Source organism: Pinus tabuliformis, chromosome Q, assembly GCF_031772625.1.
Source record: "Pinus tabuliformis cultivar Carrire ecotype Pingquan chromosome Q, CPIR1, whole genome shotgun sequence".
Taxonomy (NCBI): domain Eukaryota; kingdom Viridiplantae; phylum Streptophyta; class Pinopsida; order Pinales; family Pinaceae; genus Pinus; species Pinus tabuliformis.
Window position 1 is genome coordinate 906,609,439 of NC_142296.1, and position 26,205 is coordinate 906,635,643.

General features: G+C 35.4%; 1 protein-coding gene across 1 annotated transcript; it reads left to right on the forward strand.

Annotated features, from left to right (window-relative positions):
* Positions 1-21,043: 21,043 nt before the first annotated feature.
* On the forward strand, positions 21,044-21,826 carry LOC149222398 (uncharacterized). The gene has a single exon (XM_089387584.1). It carries the CDS (start codon positions 21,044-21,046, stop codon positions 21,824-21,826), a length of 783 nt encoding a protein of 260 aa, XP_089243710.1.
* The last annotated feature ends 4,379 nt before the right edge of the window (positions 21,827-26,205 follow it).

Sequence of the window (26,205 nt, forward strand, 5' to 3'; positions counted from 1 at the left end):
TAAGTCAAGTAATTTCCAGATGGATAATACAATAAATTCAAGAGGAAAACCTTTGAATAGAACCATGACACCCATATATATTCTATCATCCTCATTCCTTAACTTGGAATTGAAATTACTTGGTGTTATTCATGCTAATCTAGTCAAGTAGAGAAACAGAAGAGGAAAATTAATAGCAAGTGAATCAATTTCAGAGGTGTATATAAAAATCTCTAAAGGAACAACTTCTTTTTCTGTCAATAAGTTTGGATCCCTCTTCCGCCCCATGAAATAATAAGTACGTTAGCACATTACATACAATAGCGCGGAGAGGTGAAGCAAGTAACTTCGCCAGGGTACTGAACAAGCCCGCTGCCAAAGCGATGCTTGTGTTCCTGTAGTGACTCTGCCTAGGTAATGAACAAACCTACTGGCAGTGGAGCAACACTGGAGATGAAAACTAAGACTCTAAATATATTTAACTTGTAATTCTATTACCCTTTCCTAGATCGAAACAAATTTTAAATAGAAAAGGCCTATTGGTGTGTTTAACCAAGGGAATGGAGGATACTACATCCATAATTGAGTTAAGTGGAGAAGCCAAGGAAATACCCTTGATGAATCAAGACATCATAAAGGGCTAACTCTTTGATGAAAACTATTCCTAGATAGAGAAGCTAAAGTTCACCCAGTGAGTCGCCAAGTGTTGTCACTGCTACAACACCCTCCAAAATTTTTCGATATTCAAGTTTTGGAGCCTACCTTCTAGTATGTGAAGTGTCGATTTTGGTTTTCTAGTGTCATTATATGTTTCTACACATATTTCAAGTGTCCATGTCCTTTCCTAAGTGTTGTAGGATCATTAAGAATATACGTAGTGCACTTTAGAGTCATGGTACACTTTTTAGCCACATACTGACACTTTTGGTCGCAAATGCACACACTTTGTTTGTTGTACTTGGAGAATGCTTGTGAATTGAAATTTTGATGTATATTTCTTGGTATTGGGTCTTGTCTAAGTTTTATTGATGAGTTAAGTTGTGTTGCGCTTGATTATACTCCTAACTCATTATGTTTTCCATGTTTTCACCCTTTTAGACAAACAATTTTCTAACTTTGCAAGCTTTCCCTCTAGGCTAGGAAGAGAACATTACACACTTCTAAGGCCTAGTGAAGACCCTCCTTATCAATTAGAATTGTACCCTGCACCAAGCTTAGCCCTTTCCTCCCTCTCTATCACACAACACACTCCTAGTCAACAAACCCTCCTTATGTTCCCTCACTGCGCCAACCTTGCCTCTGTCTCCTAGTTTAGGCACTGCGCACTCTTCGAGGATAGTGATGCCTTCCCTTGAGCCTTGCAATTGCACCTTGTGCCCTCCTTGTGTCCTTATCTCTCCTTCCCAGTGCACAATGCTTCTGAAGTGAACAATTGTGCTGCCTTCTCCCTTGGAACTGTGCCCTGTGCCTTCTATCATGGCTCCTCCTCCTCTAGAGCTACACATGACATAGTCTTAGTGATCAGTGAAGCCCCTCCTATCCCTTGCAAATGCGCCCTGCACCCAAAAGGCCTCTCTCTCTTCCCCTTGCACATTATTAATCCACAAACAAATAATTTGCATGAAGCATGCTAGAATAGGAGATTTTTGGACTGATGTTTGCTTTCCATGAGTGATCTATAATTGTAGGTGTTTTTAGTAGAGTATGTCAAGCATGTGTGAGGAGATTTTTCAAGAAAATTTGTCCTGGGAGCATCTTGAAGATAAAAGGCACAAGAAGCACATGTTGTGACAATTGAAACAACATTGGATTTTGATGATCAAAGTGAATCATGAATATTCTATAATCTCTTGAGACCCTTTGAAGGGTAGAAAGCAATCACATTCAAGATCTGTTACAAATATTGAAGACATAGTGGTAGTGTCGTCACTTCTCAAGAATGTTTATGTACAAGTCACTATGGGTCCAAGTCATCAATGTTAATGACTTGTCATGTTGTCGTCACACGATGATGTGGAAATGATAATGTAATTTTGTAAATTTTGTAAATGTAAATATGTGGAAGTCTAAGAGTCATATATGGACAAAAGAGTCACATGGAGAAGTCCAAAAGTCATAAAGAAGTCTAAAGATCACATTAGAAGTCAAAGAGTCATGACGAAAGTTCAAGATTCATGGGGATATGAAAGGTCATTCCTCTTGTTATAAAAGAAGCCTCATAACTCAAAGAAAGGACTTTTCACCTTGGCTTCTCCAACTAGGCATTAGAGAGGAAGATAGTTCTTTTGGAGAGCGAGTAGTGGCGTAATGCTCCACTATTGGAGATAGTGGTGTTTCATTGTATCAATGTATCTTGAAACATTCACTTAATATTTGAAGCTCATTGAGCGAACACATTTTCATGCTTATATCGTGAATGTTTTAAGAGTATGCTTTGGATGTTTGTGATATATGTTGGCATTCATATGTACTAAAGAAATTGAACTATTTCATTGACTTTGGTGCTCATCTTATTAAATATGTTTTGTAATGATTTTAATGATCGTTATGTCTATGTGAACTATTTTGCTTGATAGTTAACGACTCATTCATATATGTGTGTGTGTGTGTGTCTTTACTAGAATAGTACTATTACTTTTCTCCTAAAGACTCACTTTTGTTTCTTTCCTGTGGAAGAACCTTGATACATTTTCAATTAAACACTTCACATGGCATACTTACTTGCTCATTCAAAATTACATGTGTGTTGCTCTCTTATGCTAACAATTGAAACTAAGGAAAATCTTTAAGAAAATGGCAGCTGAGCCACATTTCTAGATGAGACTCCTATACCAAATGATATTAAGTCTAATTGAGACTTCATATCAAGGAGACCCCCTATATATTAGCAGGATCTAGCACCGTCTATATATATATATATATATATATATATATATATATATAACCATGAATTTTATGTCTCTCATCATTTAACTCAAATTAGTTAGATACATTGAATAATACATTCACAACTCTAACATATGAGGGTCGAAGCCATGACCCAATTATTTCACCCAATAAATATATTTATAAAAACACATAAATTATAAATCTCTAATATATATATCGTTGGAGTTGAACTATCGCAATAATCATAAATAATATTGTGTGTAAACACTATAATGGGTGGTTTCTTAAACAATATTGTTAATGGTGTTGAGAAAGCCCTCGATTAAATAGGAACATGTATACACAAGATTATGTAATGGAGAATTGAATCCAATTGAATACACTACAAGGTGACCGCAAAGAACTTTGTTACAAGCACACTGTGTGGGGATTCCAACTTTATTTTATGCTGGTGGTTTACAACATCTTCAAATTCTCATCGCCATTTTCACCCGCTCGCGAAATCCCCACAAACAGAGGTGTAGAAAGAGCTTGTTGAATGACCTATATAGACCCTGAAAGAAGCTAGCGTGGAGCGACAACATATGTGATCTGAAGGCGAGGGGTTTACATAAAATTAAGTAAGTATCTCTAATCTTTAAAAACCTTAGGGAAAGTATGAAATATCTATATGAAAATTGTTATGGGAGAAAAAAGTGGTATTCTTTCTAATAAAAATAGACCTAGTCATACTAACAAATGACGTCGAGAGATCGATATCCACATCATAGTTACTGTTGACATCAAAAAGTGATCATTCTCGTTGAATTCAATGTCATTCGACACTCTAATAATCATATATCATGTGGAAAAGCTTTTGTTGTCAAGATCGTGGTCACTATCGTTGGTTCTATAATGGGTCATTGTGTTTGATGTGGATGTGAAATATGAGTTTCCCTATAGAAATCCTGCAAACCAAATTTATTTTTTCATATCCTTGAAAGGGAAATGCACTAAGCAAGCATATACTCACAGTTTAAGGGAAATGCATTATTTTGAGCCTTACAATTCAACCATAGCCTTGCAGTTTAAGTGTATGGTGCCCCTAAAGTAGAAGGATTCAGGGGTACCCAGGAAACAAGAGTATTCCTAGAGAAATTTTATGGATTCATTTCTTTTTTTTCACAAAAACATTTGTACACAGAGTTACACATCATACTGGGTTGGGTTGTAGAGTGAGTCTTTCGGCTCAACAACTAGAATAATCGAACTTGCGACATCATATGAAGCGCCTTCAATTCTATACCAATTGTGGAATAACCGTAGAGGGATGATTTGATAGTTCGATTACGAGTTAGTGAGTTTAATAAAATGAAAAGAATAAACTTAGTCAGTGAGTTTAATAAAATGAAAAGAGTAAACTTAATAGCCAGTATAATGATTTGACATGGGAATAAAACCATACCTAATAACTTAAGGATTATGCCCTGAACCATTTGTTGAATGCATTGCCAGTAGTCTCTGAGTAATTATTATAGACTCTTCCAACATTTTCTTTCTTCTCTTCATTAAAATTAATTAACACCCCGTTGATTATTAACATGTATGATCCAACCAAGACATTTCGTTGAAATTAATTGTTAATTGGAAATATCTATATATATTAATAAGATATAGTGTTAATAGTAATCATGGGATACTCCCCCCAAGGTTAACTATTTTTAGTTAACTAAAATTAACCTTCAACCTAGCGATTCATTGATATTAAAAGTGGGGTTGTTAAACAAACCCATCTAATGTACCTAAGTTGGTGAAAGAAGACCATCAAAATTAACTTCTTAATTTCATCAATACCCAATAACAACATTGAACCAAGGATAACAAACACCATGGAGCTACACTATGGTATCTTTGCGCTCCAAGTCACATAAATTCTATCACCTTTTTCAAGCATTACAAATAGTAGTGTATCAACAATAGAATTAACGTCTACAAATATTCTATAATCCGGTAATATGATGGGTCATTGCGGTAGACATTAATTAATCAGCTATGATTTTTTTTCAAATGAGCTGTTGTGAGAACTATGACGCTCTTTAAAAGTGAAATCTATGGGGTCAAATGCATAAGTATAGTTGTTGCCATCATTTTTACCATTTGTGGTGTGAGAGTCTTGTACAATTGAAATATGTCATTTACAATTTGTTAGCCTCTGATTAAAAGGGAGGAATGTGAAAACAACATCCATACTGGAATGGAAGAACTGAAACTGACATTGGAGGAAAGAGATATCATCCAAAATTTCCACTAACGAGGAGAACACCCGACCACTGACATGACAGGGCCGACTAGACCTTTCCAACCTGCAAACGTTCGTTTGAATGCACAGAGGTGAAGAGCAAACGGAGTTGGGACTGACATTGACATGTCAATGCCTTTTCCAAACTTACAATGTACGGTCCGTTGGGTTTTAACAATGCATAATTTTAAATTATCTCACACATTTAATACTAGTATAAATTTATTTTAAGTATGAATTTAAGATAAGTAGAGAGGGATTAAATTTCTTGATGTGCAATTAACATCAGTATAGATTTATTTTAAGTACGGATTTAACATGAGTGGAAAGGGATCAAATTTCTTCACGCCCAATTTTTTTAGAGTGCAAAATACAAAGTTATTTTCCATTATTTAAATTGTACTTTTTTATTGCTAAATAAAATATATACAGAACACCAGTGAGACTACTACAAATCAATTCCAAACACCAAACCTCCAGAGGACAAATATATTTTTAGCAATAAAACTAATTTTTTTATTATATATATATAATTTTTTTTAAATATTATATAATATATACATAATTGACATTAAATCATTTTACATAAACATATACATATATATGAAATTGATATCCACATAAATTAGTTAATATAGATCTTTAAATAGTTTATTTAAATCTCTCGTTGAATTTATTTTGAATTTAAACATGTTATTGACACATTTTTTTACTTCTAATTATATTAAAGCATATTATTTTTTTACTTATAATTATTTTACCACATATTCATTTTTTTATTATAGCTAACATTATTTTTCTATTTAAAACATAACTTTTAATTTTAAAAAGAAAGACTAATAACAAACTTACACATCCCTTATACTTGGCTTAATCATTATGTAGACTTAAAATCTACTCAAATATCTTGTAATAAAATATAAATAATTAATCTCCTTTTTGGCTTTTTCAAATATGATGACATGGGATCACATGTCCCTTTAATAAAATCGAATTAAATTCCGCCCATAGGAAATTTAATGAGTAAATCTGAACCGGGCAAAATCATTATCTAGAAAGCAAATATACGCTCCTCATTTTTTTATTTTATGTTTTTTCCAATTGCATTTGTTTAATTAATGATTAATTTTTATTGATAATAGCCTACCATCTCTATTTTTTCCTTAATAATAAAAAATGCCTTAATCTAATGACTTGAGAATATGCTGCTTTAACGGACTCCAGTCTTATCATCTTGGCAAAAGCTTGCTATTGTGCTGACCTATTGTAATTATTATCGTTTTTAATTAGAGAACAAGGCAGTTTTCTTTTGGGTTATGATGTGATGTAATATTATGTTATATTATAAGTTTTTTTTTGTTTTTTTTTTTTCTTTGTGATGAGAATTAACATATTTAAACACGAGTGAAATTTTTCTAAAAAAAAATTTATGGTTAAATATATAGAAATTAATATATATTATAAAATTAAATATAAAAATTTATATATTTTAAAAAATTAACCATTATTCTAAATCAAAATTTAAAATATATTTATATTTTCTGCCCCATTTATGTTATGTATCAAGCAGGTTGAAACACAGGTTGTTTGATCTGTCCATGGCCAATTAGATTGTTTTGAACAATGCCTGGTCATAAGCGAGCTTGATGTAAGTTGTTCTTCACGACAATCGAATATATTGAAAGTGTTTTTAGGTAAAGAGACATTAAGAACAACACATTCTACTTGTTAATTTTTATTCGCCTAGTGTAACGAGGCGGAGGAGTTGCTTAGAAAGTTCTAGAAATTTCGGTCATATTTAGAGAAAATCTGGCAAGGATTTTTGTAAATCCAAGTTATAATTGTTAAACTTCAAAAATTTTGGTGTCCCAACACCATCAAAAACACGATTCAAACACTGCCTCTACAAGATTTTTTGAAACTTTTTGCCCGGATTCCAACCACTTTTGGCCATCCGAGGAATTCCTCCCCCTGGTTAGACAACTCCATTTTTATTGTGAGAATGTGAGGTGAGGTTAATAAGCATGGTTTTTCATAAATTATTAACAATCCAAAATAATAGTAAATTCCATTTATATAAGAGTTAATATCATGAATATTGTTGGGTATAGAAGCTTTTTTTTAGAGGTTGCAATCTTTTTTGGACTAAAACAAACAAAAATTAAGATTTTTTTTGTTTTTTAGTGGCCTAGGTTGAACTATGTGTATAAATATAAAAATGGAGGAAAAAAGAAAAGTTTATGTATTGATTTTCAAATTATGTTATTAAGGGATAAATGTAAGTATGGTAGGATTGCAATTATTAGTTAAGAATTAAGATATAGAAAATTCATTATTATTATTTGAATACGTTTTTTTAATTGAAGTATTTTTTATCATAAGTATATGTTTTTAATTGGGGTATTGTTTATATTATTGAGTATTATTAAGCAAGTTATCAAGTGGGTTTATTTAGGGTGTTTGGAAGGAATTATTATTACCTTTTCGATATAAATGATTATTACATTTGTATTAATGATGGATAATGTTCTATTCAACTTGAACTAAATTTAAGAATGCAAGTTTCCACAATTCTTGATTATGTACTTGTGCTTTTTGCAGATAAACCATGCACTTGATTATGAACTAAATATTTTTGTATGACCAGTTTTTATAATGGACGATGCTTATTTAAGTCCAATAGTATTTAATTTAGTGAGAAGAGGGCTATGGAAAATTATTTATCTAAAATTAAATACATTTCTATTATGCTTGGTCAAGATGGTGATTGTTTGGGTTATATTCTAAGAGGTTAGATAGCTTTGGGTAAAACTTTCTTAAGTGGGACGACATGTTTTGTACTTAAATACAACTAATTTTGTGTATAAGATATTTTGTATGTAAGCTCATAGTTTTGCCTAAATCATAGGTCGATTCATATTTTATATAATGCTATTTTTGACATATAAAGTATCAAATAAATAATTAGTGTGAATTTGGTTCCTCAAGTTTGATAGAGTGGGGGAGTTATCCTGAAAAGTGGCTTTATAACTCGACATGCCTCAAGTGACAAAACATTGAGTTTCAATATTTAATTGATTATTTAATAGAACAAGGATTAATTACTAAATGAGAAAAGACACTTGGAACATCACAGTTGGTGTAAGGGATTCAAATGGAATCGATGATACCTTTGAAAAGCCCCAAAAAAATCTCTAGTTAAGGGCCCATTTTCAAGCTAAGAAGAGGGTATTATGGGTCAAGCAGATGGAACTCAAATCAAATGATCATAGCGTAGTATGTTCCAGAGTTACAGTACATGCATGTATTATTGCTTTATAAGATAATTCCACTTTCAAATGGTCTTCTCACGGATATACTCATGATATTATTGAGCACAAACAACATGTTCAGGGATTTAAGAGTTGATTGTGTATTTTTAAGATTCATATCTAAAATTTTGATTCCCGCCCATTTGAAAACTTAGGGTTGAAACCTAATCATTTCTTTTATAAACTTTGATGATATAGAAATATTAATCTTATCAAGCTCAAACAATTTGTTTAAGGATCCAAAATTTGATTGTGTCTTAATTCATGTTTGAAAATTTTTCTCTTGCAAAATATGAAAAGTTAGGGGTGAAAGCTGATAATTGCTTTTTATGAGCTCAAATGATGTGATTTAGGAAAGGTAAAGTGTCCTCGAGTGAAAAAAAATAAGAGATAGAGCATTTATGCTTTCATCTACATACAATAAACAATAGACATATATGTTTATTTGTGTTGCCCATAAAGCTTTATACCATAATACATCCAAATTTCTCTTTATTTTTTTGATAGAATATATGAAGTTTGAAGAGTAATTAAATTGTTTGGAAGTTTACTAATTTAAGTTATATATATATATATATATATATATATATAGAGAGAGAGAGAGAGAGAGAGAGAGAGAGAGAGAGAGAGAGAGAGAGGTAATCTTATCACATGAATGGAGAAGCAAGCCATTGGAAAAACATGGCTCTTTTGCAGTTTCAAACATATTAAATAAATATGATTCATTGAGCTATACCTTAATTTTATGATTTATTTCTTTGTGTAAAAAACAATAAAAAAATGACAAGGTGGATAAGCTTAAAAATCCTTCCACGAAATCTCTACATACCAATATCCAATCAAATTAATAAATAAGCAATTATTCTCTATCAATGACTAAATTGTTGGGTATTTCAATTCCTTTTTTATTTTAGTTATATTAAAGGGAACAGGAAAAAGGTTATGAATTTATTATTAGACAAAAGAACAAATGTAGTTATTAGATGTTGATGCAAGAATAATTTTACTCAAAATACTAAGGATGGTGATCATGGAATAACTTACCAAGTTTCTAAATGTCATACATGCATACACTACTTGTAAGGCTTCATAGTTGTCAACATAGCTATGAAGGAGATAGTTTGGCTTAATGAAGTGCTAAAGTGGATATTATATGGTAGAAAGAAGAGGTCATTTCTTGGAAGAGTGTTTTATTGCATGGCAATTTAAGTGAATATCAATGTAACCCATCACCTACAATTAAACATGGAGGGAGAGTAAATTAGGTTTCAAAGACATGTTTCAATTACATATGGAATAAAATAAATCAAATGGGAAGGCATACTTATTCTTAGTTGAATTTAAATAAACTAACGGTCTTTCAACATCAATTGACATGAATCTCTTGAGGAAATGTGTAGAAGATTGTAAGAGTCCAACTAGGTTATGATGGTCTATCTAGTAAAGTTTGATTCGGCCAAATATGCTCAAGGAGATGTAAGAATAGGTTGCAAATTTACATAACATTAGAAGGAAACTCAATATTTTTAGTAGAGTTAAAGGTTTCATAAGGGCTTGTATTTTTCGAAAATGTGCCCTTAGGCATCAAACCCAAGAAAGGTTATTTAAGCTAAAGCATGTTCTATCACTAAGATGCCTTTACCTTGAGATTGACAAATGACATAGACTTACCTTACCAAACAATGTGCACAACATTGTACAAAGGTAACTTGACCTACCCAAAGATTAACAAAATGTTTGGATACATGGAACATATAATTGGAGAGTAGAAAAAAATGCTAAGATATTTGAACGAAACATGGAGTTGGGGATTGAAAATTTCATGGCTCAAAGATAATTCATAATTAAATGAAAAAAGGGACTAATGCATGTACCTCAAGGAATTAACATCTTGATTTATGTTTCATGTCAGTTCCTTTATTAGAGTAGAAGAAGCAACATGCAATTGCATTATCTTCAACATATGCATAGTAGAAATGTGCATTCTATGTGATACATGAAGGAGTTTGGCTTAGGTGAATTTTGAGACAATGATGATTAGGCAGATTGACACTTATAATTTCAATACTCTTAGGTTCAAATATGTGGCATCTAATAAATTCAAGAGGATTATTAATATTCTGGGTAGGTTGAGATTGAGTGATAGGCTTTTGGAGCCTATCTATATAATTGTATCAATGATCTCCCTGTTAAAGGAGATCTATTATGCGACAAGTCCTGGACTAAGATCCATTTAATGATTGAACCTGGGTGGGGTAAGAGATGTAGTTGAGATTAGCTCCAGAGAGGAATTAATGCACCTTGATGTAGCTCCATTGAGCATGTGGTTTTGAGTTAATGGTCACTCACTATTTTTATATTGTACTGCGAGATATTTCACTATGATAGATCTTAAGCATGTATAACTATTAGGTCCCTATAATACTAGTTTATCCCCCTTATTGTTATTGTTAGTGCAACCCCCTCTTGTTATTGTTGTGCCCATGTATCCCCCATGTTGTTATAGTTGTGCTCCATAGAAGCCCACTATTGTTATTGTTGTGCCCTTACATTATTATTGTTATGTAGGCTCTGATTATATTGTGACTCCTTAAACTCCTATATATACCAAGGAGGTCCTATCATTTGTATCATCCAAAAGTTGTTCATTTATGTGATGTAAAAGAGGTTTCCCCTTCAAAGAAGCTCATTTTCAAGCCGTGGATCTATCTTTTCTTATTTTTTGTGAGTAGGTTGTATAACATTTGGTATTAGAGATTTGGATTCTATGGTTTTGCTTCTTCAAAAAGGTCATATTGGAATTTTAGGTATAGCATTTTTTATACGAGGCTTCAGAAGCAGAAATGGAAACCACGTGGAGCCGAAATATTGGTCAAATTCCTGTATGAATTTAAGATATTGGTTCTCTATATTTTCGGAGATATGATCAAAGAAAGTTAGGATTTTGCAGGCTCTGGAATTCCATCTCAAACAGGTGACCTAGGGAAAATCGTTCTAACTTTCTCTCTGAGTATCAGACTTGAATTTTGTAAAGATTGACTGAAAGTGCACGGATTGTAGTTTTTCTTGTAACATTTTCAAGGCCAAAGGTCGAAATAGTGAGACATGTCAGTCCATACAAGTTCGCTCTACTGAACTAGTCCATAATCAAGTCATCGTGGGAGATTTGGCATAACTTTATATTGAAGAATCCAATATTGGTATGACTTATGGAGTTGGAAAGAAGACTCAAAGTAATACCTCAAAATCTAATTTCAGACCTTGGAGATATGAAATTACAGATATACAATAGTTTCAATATCAAGCTCCTAAAAGGCAATAAAAAGGTGTGTATTTTTTTAAATTTTGCATAACTTTTGTTTGAAAAATCAGTTTGAAGTGATTCAAAGGGCACGGTGAAAGCAACCAGAAAGCTCTACTATGACGCATGAAGAAGAGGAATAAATGCAACATGATATATCAAAATTACGGAACCAAGTGCAACAAAGTTCGCTATCACAAAGAATAACAATAAATGAAATAGAAGCTAAGATGGATGTTTTAGAAGAAATAATAAAAAGCAACATGGAAAGTTTGAAGGATGGATTAAAAGAAGACATGGAAGCTAAGATGGATGGTTTGAAGAATGGTTTAAAAGAAGACATGAAAGGTTTGAAGTAATGTTTGAAAAAATTTCTATAAGAAATGCTTCCCAATGGAGAAAAGGTATTCCCCGAAACTCATGATGAGAACAAAAGGAATGCTAATCATGACTTTAAAGACTCTAACTTTGGATTGAAGACCAACCACATTCCAAATATCGATATGAGGAAGTTTGATGGTAAGGAGCTGGTAACATGGACACTACAGATGGAGCAATATTTTGGTCTACATGATGTGCAACACATACAAAAGGTACGCATTACATATTTATATTTAGAACCCAATCAGTTTGTATGGTATCGATGGATTTTTCCTCATAAACCATTTGTTACTTGGTCAAATTTAATGGAAGAAATGATAACACATTATGAGGATACAAAGAGCAACGCCTTCTTTAGCCAATTGATAAATCTCAAACAAAAGGGTCCAATGGCAGGGCACATTAAGGACTTCAAAAAATTGAATATCAAGATAACTGATATTCTAGAGGAGCATAGGATTGATGTCTTCATAGGGAATTTAAAAGATAACATCCAACATGATGTTCGCCTTTGGGGACATGATTCATTGGAGAAGGCATTCAGGATGGAAATAAAAGTTGAAAGCAAAATTATGGCAACAAGGAAGTCTACCACACACAAATATAAATATGGAAGTGTTGCTGCTCCTAGACTTCCACAACCTACAAGGTTGACACCACAAAAATTGGAGGAAAAAAGAGCAAAAGGGCTTTGTTACAGTTGTGATAGAAAATACGCTAAAGGTCATAAGTGTGTTGAGCAGAAATTATTCTACATAGATTGTGAAGAGGAGGAACAAAAGGAACAAAAAACATCAAAATAGGAGGTATACACCAGGAACCAACCCTAGAGAAAGAAGAAATGAATCTGACCATATCTTGTAATGCACTGGCAAGAATTACCACTCCTCAAACTCTCAAGACAGAAGGATATATTAAGAAGAAAAAGGTAATAATGTTGATTGATTCGAGTAGTACCTGTAATTTTATTCATTGTAAGATGGCCAATGAATTGAATTGATTATTATATCCAACACTAAAGTTTCAAGTGATGGTTACAAATAGAGGAATTATAAATTGCTCGGGAAAGTGCCATAATATCAAGCTAACCATGGGGGAATATGTATTGAATAGTCCAATGCTTTCCATTCCAATGGGTGGTGTTGATGTTGTACTATGAGTCGAATGGTTACAATATTTGGGGACGATAGATTTTAATTTTCAAGAACTTTTCTTGAAATTGTTTTGGGAAGGAAAGGAAGTTGAATTAAGGGGTATGACAGGGAAACCAGGAACGATAATCAACTCTAATGGCATGACAAAGCTTCTGAAGAAAGAACAACAGGGCGTAATTGCACAGTTATGCTCACTAAAGGTTAAAACATCAAAATAATATATTTCTCTAGATCTACAAAAAGTCTTGGACAATAATTCCAAGGTATTTGAGACTCTTAAAGGCCTCCCACCTATTCATGATCATGATCATGTTATTCATTTGATTCTAGGAAGTGTTCCTCCAAACATCAGACCTCATAGATATCCCTATATCCAAAAGAGTGAAATTGAACGTATGGTTGCAAAAATGCTAGAGGCCAGTATAGTTCAACCTAGTCAAAGTTCTTTCTCTACTCCAGTAGTATTGGTGCACAATAAGGATGGATCATGCGATATGTGTCTAGATTATAGGGATCTCAACAAGCTCACTATTAAAGATAAATTTCTCATTCATGTCATTGATGAATTTTTGGATGAATTACATGGATAAATTTACTTCACTAAGCTAGATGTCCGATTAAGATATCATCAAATTAGAATGAAGACTAAAGACATTCCGAAAACAACATTCAGAACTCATGAGGATCATTATGAATTTTTGGTCATGCCTTTTGGCCTTACTAATGCACATTTCACATTTCAAGGTTTGATGAATTCCATTTTCAAACCCTTCCTTAGAAAATTTGTGTTATTATCTTTTGATGATATACTAATCTACAACAAGTCTTGGAAGCATCATGTTCAACATGTTGACAGGGTGCTCAAACTATTAGAGGAGAAACAATTATATGAAAAAACCTCCAAATGTTTCTTTGGATTATAGGATATGGAATATTCGGGTCATATTGTATCTCATGAGGGTGTTAGCGTAGACCTTAAAAAATTAAAGCCATTAAGGAATGGAAAAATCCCCACAACCATAAAGCATCTTCAAATATTTCTTGGGTTGACAGGGTATTATCACAAGTTTGTTAAGAATTATGGGATAATAGCATCACCTCTAACAACATTACTGAATAAAGATGCATTTTCTTAGACTCTAGAAATAACTAAGGCCTTTGAACATCTTAAAGAGGCAATGTGCTAATCACCAGTCTTAGCTATGCCAGACCTCACAAAAACCTCTATTGTAGAATGTGATGCCTTAGGAAATGGAATTGTTGTTGTTTTAATGCAAGAAGGAAGACCTGTTGCTTTTGAAAGTGATCTCATCAAAGGAAAGTATTTACACAAACCTATTTGTGAGAAGGAAATGTTGGCAATACTACATGCACTAAAGCAATAATGACTTTACCTAATGGGAAGACACTTCAAGGTAAAAAAAGATCATGATAGTCTTAAATAATTTTTGGAAACAAAGATTATCTTCAGAAGAGCAACAAAAATGGGTCACAAAGATGTTGGGTTATGACTTTGAAATCATCTACAAAAAAGGGAAGAAAAATGTTGTTACAGATCCACACTCAAGAAAGGATGAAGATGCGGAAGCATTGCTTTGAGACATTTCTATTATCCAACCTGATTGGATAACCGAAGCAAGGGATGAATGGAAGAATGATGAAGAGGTGTGGACATCATTCAAAATTTGCAGCAAGATCCTAGTACATCTGATACATTTAGCTGGAAAAATGTTTCATTATGGTACAAAGATCACTTATATATTTGTAAGAATTCCCAACTAAAACGAAAGATTCTTTTGGAATTCCACACCTCCCCCTTAGGAGGGAACTCAATATTCTTAAAAACTTACTACAGGTTCAAGAAGGAATTCTTTTTGGGATGACCTTAAATTTGATATTCAGAAGTTTTTGGCAGAATGTTTGGTTTTCCATCAAAATAAAGTTGAGACAATTAAGATCCTGGGTCTGTTACAACCTTTATCCATTCCAAGTCAGTGTTGGGAGGAGGTCTCAATGGATTTTATCATAGGTTTACCCAAGCCTGAAGGAAAGAGTGTCATCATGGTGGTAGTTGATAGACTTACCAAGTATGCACAATTTTGTGCATTATCTCATCCTTTTAAAGTCAATACAGTCTCTATTGCATTTATGGAAACAATTCAAAAGCTACATGGAAACCCAAATATTATTGTAAGTGATAGAGATCCCATTTTCACTGGAAATTTTTGGATGAAATTATTGTCTTGTCTTGGTACTCAATTAGCTCATAGCTCTTCTTATCATCCTCAATCTGACGGGAAAGCTGAGATAGTGAATACATGTTTGGAAGGATATCTTTGTTGCATTGTATCTGATAAACAAATACAATGGGTCAAGTGGTTACCTCTAGCTGAATGGTGGTATAACACTTCCTTCCATACTGCAACAAAAAGGACTCCATTTATGGAACTTTATGGATAAACAATGTAAATTTTGAAACGAGAATTGTAAACTCAAAATAAGAACTTTAGCCAAAAAAACCCCCAAAAAAATGAAAAATAGATCGAAAATGAAAAATGTTGATTATGGAATAATGTTTTTTTTTAGGGTAAATTTTCAACATTTTTTAAAAATGGCAGTAAAAACCAATAAAAAACCTTTTTTTTTGTGCAACAAACACCTTGAAAATAAAAAGTGTTGATGTTGTAATAACATCTTTTTTTTTTCGAGGTAAAATTTCAACATTTTTTAGCAATGACGTTAAGGATAAAATGTCATGACTCTGAAAAACCTTAAAATTTCAATTATTTTCAGGCATGACATTAAATATAAAACATCATGTCTCTGAAAATCATTAAAATTCCAACAATTTTCAGCCATGATGTTAAATATAAAATATCATGACTTAGAAAACCCTTAAAAAATTGATAATTTTTCGACCAATTGAAGATCATGACTACAAAAAACCTTAAGTTTTCAACATATTTCAACCATGGTATTATGAAATTTTTCTATGACTAAATAAAAAAAAGGAATACCTGAATGAAAGAGTCATTATACCAAGAGTAATTTTTTTTCTAATGCTAAAAGCATAACAACTTTAAAATCTTAGCATAAGGCAACTTGACACATTGTAAGAAAAAATGAAAAATCAACCATCAAATTGACATGTAGTGTAGGCGAACTAACCCATTGTAATGAAAGCTTAAAGACCAACCATGAAATTGACACATTGTGGGGTTAGACTCGATCCATTATAACAAAACTTTAAAATCAACTATCAAATTAACACATAATGGGATCAGGTTGCTAGTGGAGGATCGACACAGATCCTACAAGGAAAAATAAAAGAAAACAAAATAATAAATAAATATATAAATAAAAAAATGAAAAATACAAAAGAGTATAAACATTGAAGAAAATAAAAAATAAAAAACACAAAAAATAACAAGGAAATAAATATATATATTAAAACATAAAAAAAATATACAAAAAAATGACAAAAAAAATAAAATAAAAAATAAAACATAAAAATGTAAAAACTAAACAAAATTAACTTATAAATGATAAAAAAATTTAAAAATATATATTTAAAAAAATACAAGAAAAGCTATCCAGAAAAGACATAATAAAAAAAAAAAACAAAATAAATAAATAAATAACGATATTAGATAATTTAAATATATATCAAAAAACCAAATAAGAAAACATTATAAAGAAAAAATCATAAAAGTAATAAAAACATTTAAGAAAAAACTTAGAAGAAAAGACATTAAAAAAAACAAGTTGAAACCATTGAAAAAAATTAATTAAAAAAAATAAAAATAAAAAATATTTAAAAAACGTAAAATGAAAAAAAAAAATTAAAATAAAAAGATAAACCCAACAAGCTCTGGGGGTGGCAGGGCCAATTCTGAGAATCAACCTCGCCACCCCCAGTGTCAGGCCCTTGAGTCATCACCATCGCACTTGGATGAGTCAGGCGTGTTTAACCGACAAGCTTGTGGACGAGTCGACGGGCGTGTTTAACCAACGATCTGGGTAGGCACGCACATAATCGACGAGCGGATGGGCGTTTTTAACTGACGAGCTATGGTGGGCGCATTTAATCGACGAGCCTGGGCGAGCGCGCATAACCGATGAGCTGGGGGTGCCAACACAAAAATGACTAAGTGTTGGGCACGTGCGAACGAGTTGGTTTATAGGCAGAGGTCGTTAGGCGATGGGCCGACGTGAATGTGCGGACGTAAACGATGGGCAACGAGTGAGAGCCAACATAATATTATGTTGGAGAGGCGTGAGTCATGGGTTAGATTGACATGAGCCGAGTTCCCTCCCATGGCCAAGGCAGCGTATCTATTGGGCGGAGGCACCACCAGAAAGAACAATCAAGTGAACAACGAACACAACAACAAACGAAGAAAAGAATGGAGGTTGGGCAGAGATGAGCCCGCGGGTTGGGCGGTTCTGAACACAATGGAGAGCTGGGAGGGTGGCCGTAGGTGGGTGGGTCGACCCGACACGACTCCGGGTGAGTGTAAACATGCCGAGCGCAATGACTGCAGGCGGGCGGGTCTGCACGATGGAGAGTTAAGACAGGCAGGGTGTGGCAACACGAGTTTTGGCGGGTCAGAATGGAGGTCTGCATGGCGGACAGGCCGCGGGTAGGCAGTGCAGGCCGCACGACGGGTGGGCCGAGCGCCCAAGGTTGGGACGAGCTGAATGGGGGGGCTGTGGTTGGGTCGTGCGACAAGCTGATCGACTAGGCAGCGCACCCGGGGCTTGTAACTTTTATGAAACGAGTTGAGTTTGTCTCCCCGGGAAAAATTGTAAATTACAAATTTTTACATAAACTGAGTTATTACATAAAAAATGTGTCTCTTGCATTGAAATGATGTTGTGACTATTTTTAGTTAAGTAATTTTGCACTTAATAAAGGTGAATGATGAAATAAGTAGGCGTAGTCCGGAAAATGTAAAGGAAATTAATGGGTTGAGTCATTTAGCCGATGCCACACGTAGCTCAATTTGGGAAAAAATAAGTGGGGTAGTGAAAAATGGTATCATAGCTAGTACAACAACAAAATGCATAGACCAGGTATGTATGCAGTCTGAAGTTTTTGAAAAGAAATCTTGGATATATAGTTTGGGGTTTCTTGACTTGGAAGTTCATGGAAAAACCATCCAAGCTTTTGGTGGACACGGGTGCCACACACAACTTTATGACGACAAGGTTGGAAAAACAAGTTGGGATGTAGATTGTTTGAACTAATGTGGAAGTCAAGGCAGTGAAATCAAAGGCTAAAGTGTCGGGATTGGTGGATGAAGTGCCAATTTGAATAGGAGATTGGCAGGGTCGATTGAACTTCACAGTGATGAAGATGAACGACTTTGACATGATATTGGGGCAGGATTTTCTGAAGGGCAATAAGGTAATTATTGCCTTGTTTTGTGATGAGATCATGTTGATTGGAGGCTCACAAACTTGGACTTTGCCAACTCACAAGAAAAGGAAAGAAGTGAAGGTGCAACATGTTTATGCACTAAGTATGAGGAAGGCCACGCAGGATTCAAAGGTGGAGACTTATGCAATGGTCATTAGGGGAGTTGAAAGCGATGATGGAGTGGGGATGCCTGTTCCAGCTGAGATTTCCGATGTATTGGACAAGTATGCAGATTTGATGCTCGATGAGCTACCGAAGACACTTCCACCAAGGCTTGTAGTGGACCATAGCATTGAGCTAGAACCAGGGAGGCAACCTTCGGAAAAAACTCCTTATCATTTATCAGGGCCAGAATTGGAGGGGTTGAAATGACAGTTGAAGGATTTGGCTGATGCAAGTTTCATATGACCTTCAAGGTCCCCATATGGTGCTTCGGTATTGTTCCAATGAAAGAAATATATGAATGATCTACGAATGTGCTGTGATTATCGTGCTCTTAACAAACAAGCGATAAAGAATAGATGTTGTTTTCCACTTGTTGCAGATTGGTTCACCAAGATTGCGAAAGCCTGAGTGTTTTCCAAGCTAGATTTGAGGCATGGGTATTATTAGGTGCGGATAGCGGAAGGAGATGAGAAGAAACTGTGATTGTGACAAGGTATAGAAGTTTTGAATTCCTTGTTATGCCTTTTGGGTTGTGTAATGCTCCTACTACATTTTTCAATTTGATGAACAATGTACTATGTCCATATTTGGATTCGTTCATAGTAGTATACTTGGACAATATGGTGATATACAATGATAACATGGAGGATCATAAGAAACACTTTTTTGTTCCTTGGACACATTGTGGGTTAAGGACACATACAAATGGAGTCGAGTAGAGTGAAGGCGATAGAGGATTGGGTCAAACCGAAGAATCTCCATGATATGAGGGTGCTTTTGGAGATGACCAACTACCAACGAAAGTTTGTAGAGGGGTACTCCAAATTGACATCGCCACTGACAGACCTTTTGAAGAAGGAAAAGCGATGGAGTTGGACGGAGAAGTGTCGTACAACATTTTAAGACTTGAAGAAGAGGATGATTACAACACCGATACTGAAGTTACCTGACTTGGAGAGACTGTATAAGGTGCACACAAATGCTTTAGATTTTGTGATAGGAGGAGTTCTTATGCAGGATGGGCATCCAATGGCATATGAGAGTCAGAAGTTGCAGGATAGAGAACGACGGTATCCAGTTCATGAGAAGGAGATGACTACGATCATTCACTGTTTACAGGTATGGAGGCATTACTTGATTGGGAAGCCTTTTGTTGTGAAGACTAACAACGTTACAACGAGTTATTTTGCAGCACAACCGAAGTTGTCAGCGAAGAAAGCTCGTTGGCAAGACTTCTTGGCAGAGTTCGACATGACTATTGAGTATAAACTGGGTAGATTCAATGCAGTTGTAGATGACCTCAGCAAGAAGGGATAGTTAGTTTCACTTTAGGAGGAAGAAGACTGGGCAGAACGAAGTAGGAGTCAAGTATAGATGACTGATGAGATGCATAATAGACTTCGAGCAAGCATAGAGATAGATACTCAAGCACAAAACATCTTGAAGCAGGTGAAGGAAGGAAAGACACGAAGGTTTTTTCTAAGAGATGGACTCCTGTTCTTTGGGAACCGACTTTACATTCCCAAGTCATCGGGACTTAGGAGACACCTCTTGAAGGAGTGTCACGATTCTCCATGGGATGGCCACCCATGGAAGCATCGTTCTTTGGCATTGTTGGAGAGAGGATTATTTTGGGAGAAGATGTGGGAGGATGTAGAAGAGTATGTATATACGTGCATCATTTGTCAGCAGGAAAAATCAGATAACTAGAGGTAGGGAGGACTGTTGCAGCCTTTACTAATTCCAGAGAGACCATGGATGAGTGTTTCGACAGACTTCATCGCTCAGTTACTGTAGGTACATGGGTATAATGGATTTATGGTCGTGGTCGATCGTTTCTCTAAGTATGTCATATTCATTCCGACGAAGATACCATGTGGATCTGAGAATACTGCTGAGTTATTCTTCAAACATCTTGTGAAGTATTGGGGAATGCCATTGAGTATCGTTTCAAACCAACATCCATGATTTACAGGTAGGTTTTGGACCACTTTGTTCAAGTTGGTCGGGACAGAGTTGCTGTAGAGTTCGAGTTACCATCCGTAGACAAATGGGCAAACTGAACAGATTAATGCACTGGTAGAGGACTACTTGAGACATTATGTGACGACTTATCAGAAGAATTGGCCTGAACTCTTGGATGTGGCTCAATTTAGCTAAAATATGCAAAATAGTTCTGCAACCGGGTATAGTCCATTTGAGTTGGTGAATGGACAGGTGTCAATTGCTCCACACACCGTGTTATCGAGAGGATTTATGAGGAGTCCACATGCGAAGAGATTCTTGAAAGCATGGGAGGAGACCTTGAAGTTATCACAGGTGCACTTGCATGACGCTGCAAGGAGGATGAAGAAATGGGCAGATAAGGATAGAAGAGACACACACTTCAGTGTTGGGGATATGGTTTTTCTGAGGATCACCAAAGATCAGTTTCAGCCACCGAAAGGGACTGCGAGATCTTTGACGAGGAATTATGAAGGGCCATTCTGGGTAAAGAAGCAAGTTGGAGAGGTTTCTTATGAGTTGGAGCTTCTGAACCACATGCGTTTGAAACATCCTGTGTTCCATGTAAGTCAACTCAAGAGATGTCAGCTTGATGCACATCAGTCTGAGAGGATAGAACCACCAAGAGGACCAACCATGATTGTGGACAGGCCACACCTTGTTCTAGAGAATATTATGGATCTTCGGACTATGGGTGTTGGGAACACGGCACGACGGGAGTTCTTTGTTAAATGGAAGAACACGTCGGAGGAGTGTAGCGGGGAGGTAGGGGATTCACTGTGGAGATGGAGGAAAGAGATTGTTGAGTATGATTCTGAGTTGATGAGAGTAGTTGAATTACCAAGGATGGAAATGACTTCTGTTGGGGAGGATGTCACGCCCCCGAGTCATCATCGTCACACTTGGACGAGTCAAGCGTCCAACTCGGGCGCGTTTAACTGACGATCTCGCGGACGAGTTGACGGGCATGTTTAATTGACGAGCTGGGTGGGCATGCACATAACTGACGTGCGGATGGGGGCATTTAACCGACGAGCTATGGTGGGTGCGTTTAACTGACGATCTGGGGTGAGCGCACATAACCGAAGAGCCAGGGGCACCAACACGACAATGACTAAGTGTTGGGCGCGTGCGAATGAGTTGGTTTATAGGCGAAGGTAGTTAGGCGATGGGTCGATGTGAATGGGCGGATGTAAACGATGGGATGATGTGAACGGGTGAGAGCCGACACAATATTATGTTGGAGAGGCATGAGTCATGGGTCGGCTTGACATGAGTCGAGCCCCCTCCCATGGTCAAGGCAATGTATATATTGGGCGGAGGCACCACCACAAAGAACAAGCAAGTGAACAATGAAACACAACAACAAACAGAGAGACGAACAGAGGTTAGGAAAAGAAGAGCCTGTGGGTCGGGAAATTCTGAATGCAACGGAGAGCTAGGTGGGTGACCACATGTGGGCGAGTCGACCTGACACGACTCCAGGTGAGTACGGACAGGCCGGGCGCAGTGACCGCAGGTGGGCGGGTCTACACGATGGAGAGTTTGGACAGGCACGAAGGTTTGCACGGCAGACAAGCCGCGGGTAGGCAGTACAGGCCACACGACAGGTGGGTTGAGTGCCCAGGGTTGGGCCGAGATGAACGGGGGAAACTGCTGTCAGGTCGTGCGGCAAGCTGCCCGACCAGGTAGCGCGCCCAAGACTTGTAACTTTTATGAAACGGGTTGAGTTGTCTCCCCAGGAAAAATTGTAAGTTAAAGATTTTTACATAAACTGAGTTATTACATAAAGAATGTGTCTCTTGCATTGAAATGATGTTGTGGTTGTTTTTAGTTAAGTAATTCCGCACTTAACTGTTTAATAATGGTGAATGATGAAATATGTAGGCGTAGTCTAGAAAATGTAAAGGAAACTAATGGGTTGAGTCATTTAGCTGGTGCCGCACATAGCTCAATTCAGGAAAAAAGAATTGGGGTCGTGACACCCGGGGCCGCTAGGCCACGGGGGTGGGTTGGGAGGGATCGCGAGGGTGGGTGGGGAGGGAGGCAGTTGCATGCAACTGCCTCCCTCCCTACCCACCCCCGCGGTCCCTCCCAACCCACCACTTGTGGCCGCTGCAGCTGCCTCCCTCCCCACCCACCCCCGCAATCCCTCCCAACCCACCCCCTGTGGCCGCTACAACTACCTCCCTCCCCACCCACCCTCTCGATCCCTCCCAACCCACCCCCGTGGCCCAGTGGCCCTGGGTGTCACGATCTCAATTCTTTTTTCCTGAACTGAGCTATGTGCGGCACCGGCTAAATGACTCAACCCATTAGTTTCCTTTACATTTTCTAGACTACGCCTACTTATTTCATCATTCACCAACGACCCTATGGGTGGTAGGGCCAATTCTAGGAATTGACCCTACCACTGCAGTGGCTGTTGGGCCATGGAGTGGTAGACTTTTTTATTTATTATTAAATTTAATATTTCTTAAATGTTTATTTTTTATTGTTTTTAATATATATTTTTTTTTTTTATTTCTATTTCAATGTTTTGTTTAATATTTTTATGTTTTTTATAATGTTTTTTTCTTTTTAAGTTAAATTATCTAATATCATCATTTTTTTTAACTTCTTAGGTTAATTTTTTTTTTTTTTTCTTAAATTGTGTTTTTATTTATTTTTTGTTTAATTTTTTTTATATATTTATTTAATTTTTTCTCAATGGTAAATTCATTTTGTTTTCTTTTTACATTTCTATGTTTGATTTTATTTTTTTTGTCTTTTTTTTTTATATATTTTTTATATTTGTATTTTTTGCCATATTTTTAATTTTGTTATTTTTTAATGTTTCTTTTTATTTACTTATTATTATATTTTTAAAATTTTTGTTTTTTTTGTTTTATTTTTATTTTTCTCAATGTTTTAATGTTTTTAATTTTTTTGTCTTGGAATTAGACAACGTGAAAAATTGTTAAATAATAAGCATTTAAAAAAAATTGTGCATACTTAGGACATAAGAAAATTTAAAGCGCCAAAAATATGTCTTAAAAAAATGTTGATGTTTTTCAAAATCCACATGAAAATTAACAAAAAATAAAATAAAATTAATCCATGTTTCATACATTATAAAATTTAAAGTGTAGAAAATAAGCCCTCTAAAAAGAGGGGGTGATGCCTCATCAGCACTTTTCAAAATCAACATGAAAATGATTAACATTTAAAAAAAATGTTCATACTTGATACATAAGAAAATTTAAAGTGTCAAAAATATACTCAAATAAAAAAATGTGTATTCTAAATCAACATTTTTCAAAATCGGATGATTTTTTGCTACCTCAAAAAAAATGGGTACTCAACACAGTTCTCGTTTCAAAGTTTACATTCTTGATATCATCCACCACCCATCACATCATATTTAAGAGAAAATTATAATGTTCAAGCAGTAGAAGATCACATCAAACATCAACAACAAGTTCTCCAACTCTTAAAGGATAACCTTAATCTGGCGTAGAATCGAATGAAACAATAGGAAAATTAGCATCACAGTGAAAGAAGTTTTGATGTAGGCGACTAGGTATTTGGACGGCTACAACCATATAAACAAATGTCCCTCAAGCAAGTTAAGAAGGATAATAAATTATCATCCAAGTACTATGATCCTTACAAGGTGTTGCAAAATATTAGTATTATGGCATACAAATTGGAGTTGTCTGCATCTTCCTGAGTACACCTAGTTTTCCATGTTTCATGCTTAAAGAAGGTTATCAGTGACAAGGTCCTAGTTCAAACAATGTTTTCATAACTTGACGAAGAAGGAAAAATCACATTTGAGCCTGAAGCAGTCAAGGAAGCAAGACCCAACAACTACAGAATTGATTAATTTTAGAGTATCTCATTAAGTGGAAGAACTTACCCGCAAAAGATTCCACATGGGAGGATGAGAAATTTATACAAAAGCATCTGAAACTACTCATGCATTGAGGACAACACTTTTTTGAAGGAGAGGGGCATGTTAGGTCCCTATAATACTAGTGTATCCACCTTATTGTTATTGATAGTGTAGACCCCAATTGTTTTTTTGTGCCAATGTATCCTCGATGTTGTTAGCACCCCATAGAAGCCACAATTTTTGTTGTTGTGCCCTTACATTATTATTTTTATGTAGGCTCTGATTATATTGTGACTCCTTAGACTCCTATATATACCAAGTGTTAAAATTATGCAATTGCGGTCAATTTCACTTTGGACAACTCACATGATGGAGATAATGATTGCATTGAATTCCTCTTTTCAAGAGGACCAAAAATGACTTGAAGATCATCTTATTTGGACAAGCAGAAGTTGGTTTTGAATGTATTTATCCTCTCATGTATATTGGATTAGATCAACCCTACGCACATGTACAATTGGATAGGTCGGCCTCAACATCAAGTGGACCCACATGAAAGCCTATATATAGAAGAGACCTAAAGCTCATTTGGACACAATCATCAAGAACTCACTTCTCTCTTCTATTGTTTGGTTCACACAGGTCTGACGGAGGAAAGCTCGCGCAAAGGGTCTGAAACTACACGGACGAAGCTCGCACATGTTTAGGGTTTCTAAGTCTCAGACACATGCTCATAACTAAGGATTTTTGTCCCCAGAAACTCACACAATATGGTTAAGGGAGAGTCCAGGAAGTCTCGAATGCTCGTACATAGTGTCTAAGGGAGCGTCCGGGAGGCTATGGTTTCCTTAGTCCAGTTTGGCCCCAAATGCTCGCATGTAGTTCACTTGGGAGCATCTAGGTTAGTTTTAGACGCTCACATAGTGTCTCAAGAAGTGTTTGAGACCAAAAGATGAATTATCATTACTCCGAAGTTTTCGCTTAGTGACAACAACATTCAACAGTTAACTATAGTCATTGACAGGGAATTACAATCCTCAGGATCATGGTTTTCAAGTATAAGCATGTTTAGGGTCATGTCAAGGTTGTTCTAGTTGTTTTTTTGCATTGATTAAGATATGGATCATCGTACTCTATTTTGTTGAATCATTTGATGACGATCTAAGAAGAAGAAGAATTTGCAAGGGTTTTCCACATAGAAGGTTTTTCCCTGGTCTTCGACCAATCCTGGTGTCTTTATGTGTGCATGCTTTTCTTCTATTATTCTTTTATGTTTTGTTCCATTGATGATGATATTGTTCTTTCAACATAGTTGCATATGATGATGAATAACATTGTAAATATCAATAATTTCATAATATTATGGGATGAACTTAATGTGTTAATGAAGACATGCAATTATCAAAACAAAGAACAATGTAGCCCTATGAAAAATATAACATGG

What these genes read in the sequence shown, in the direction of transcription:
- LOC149222398 (XM_089387584.1), top strand. Translation starts at nt 21,044, where the DNA reads ATGCAAAATAGTTCTGCAACCGGGTATAGTCCATTTGAGTTGGTGAAT.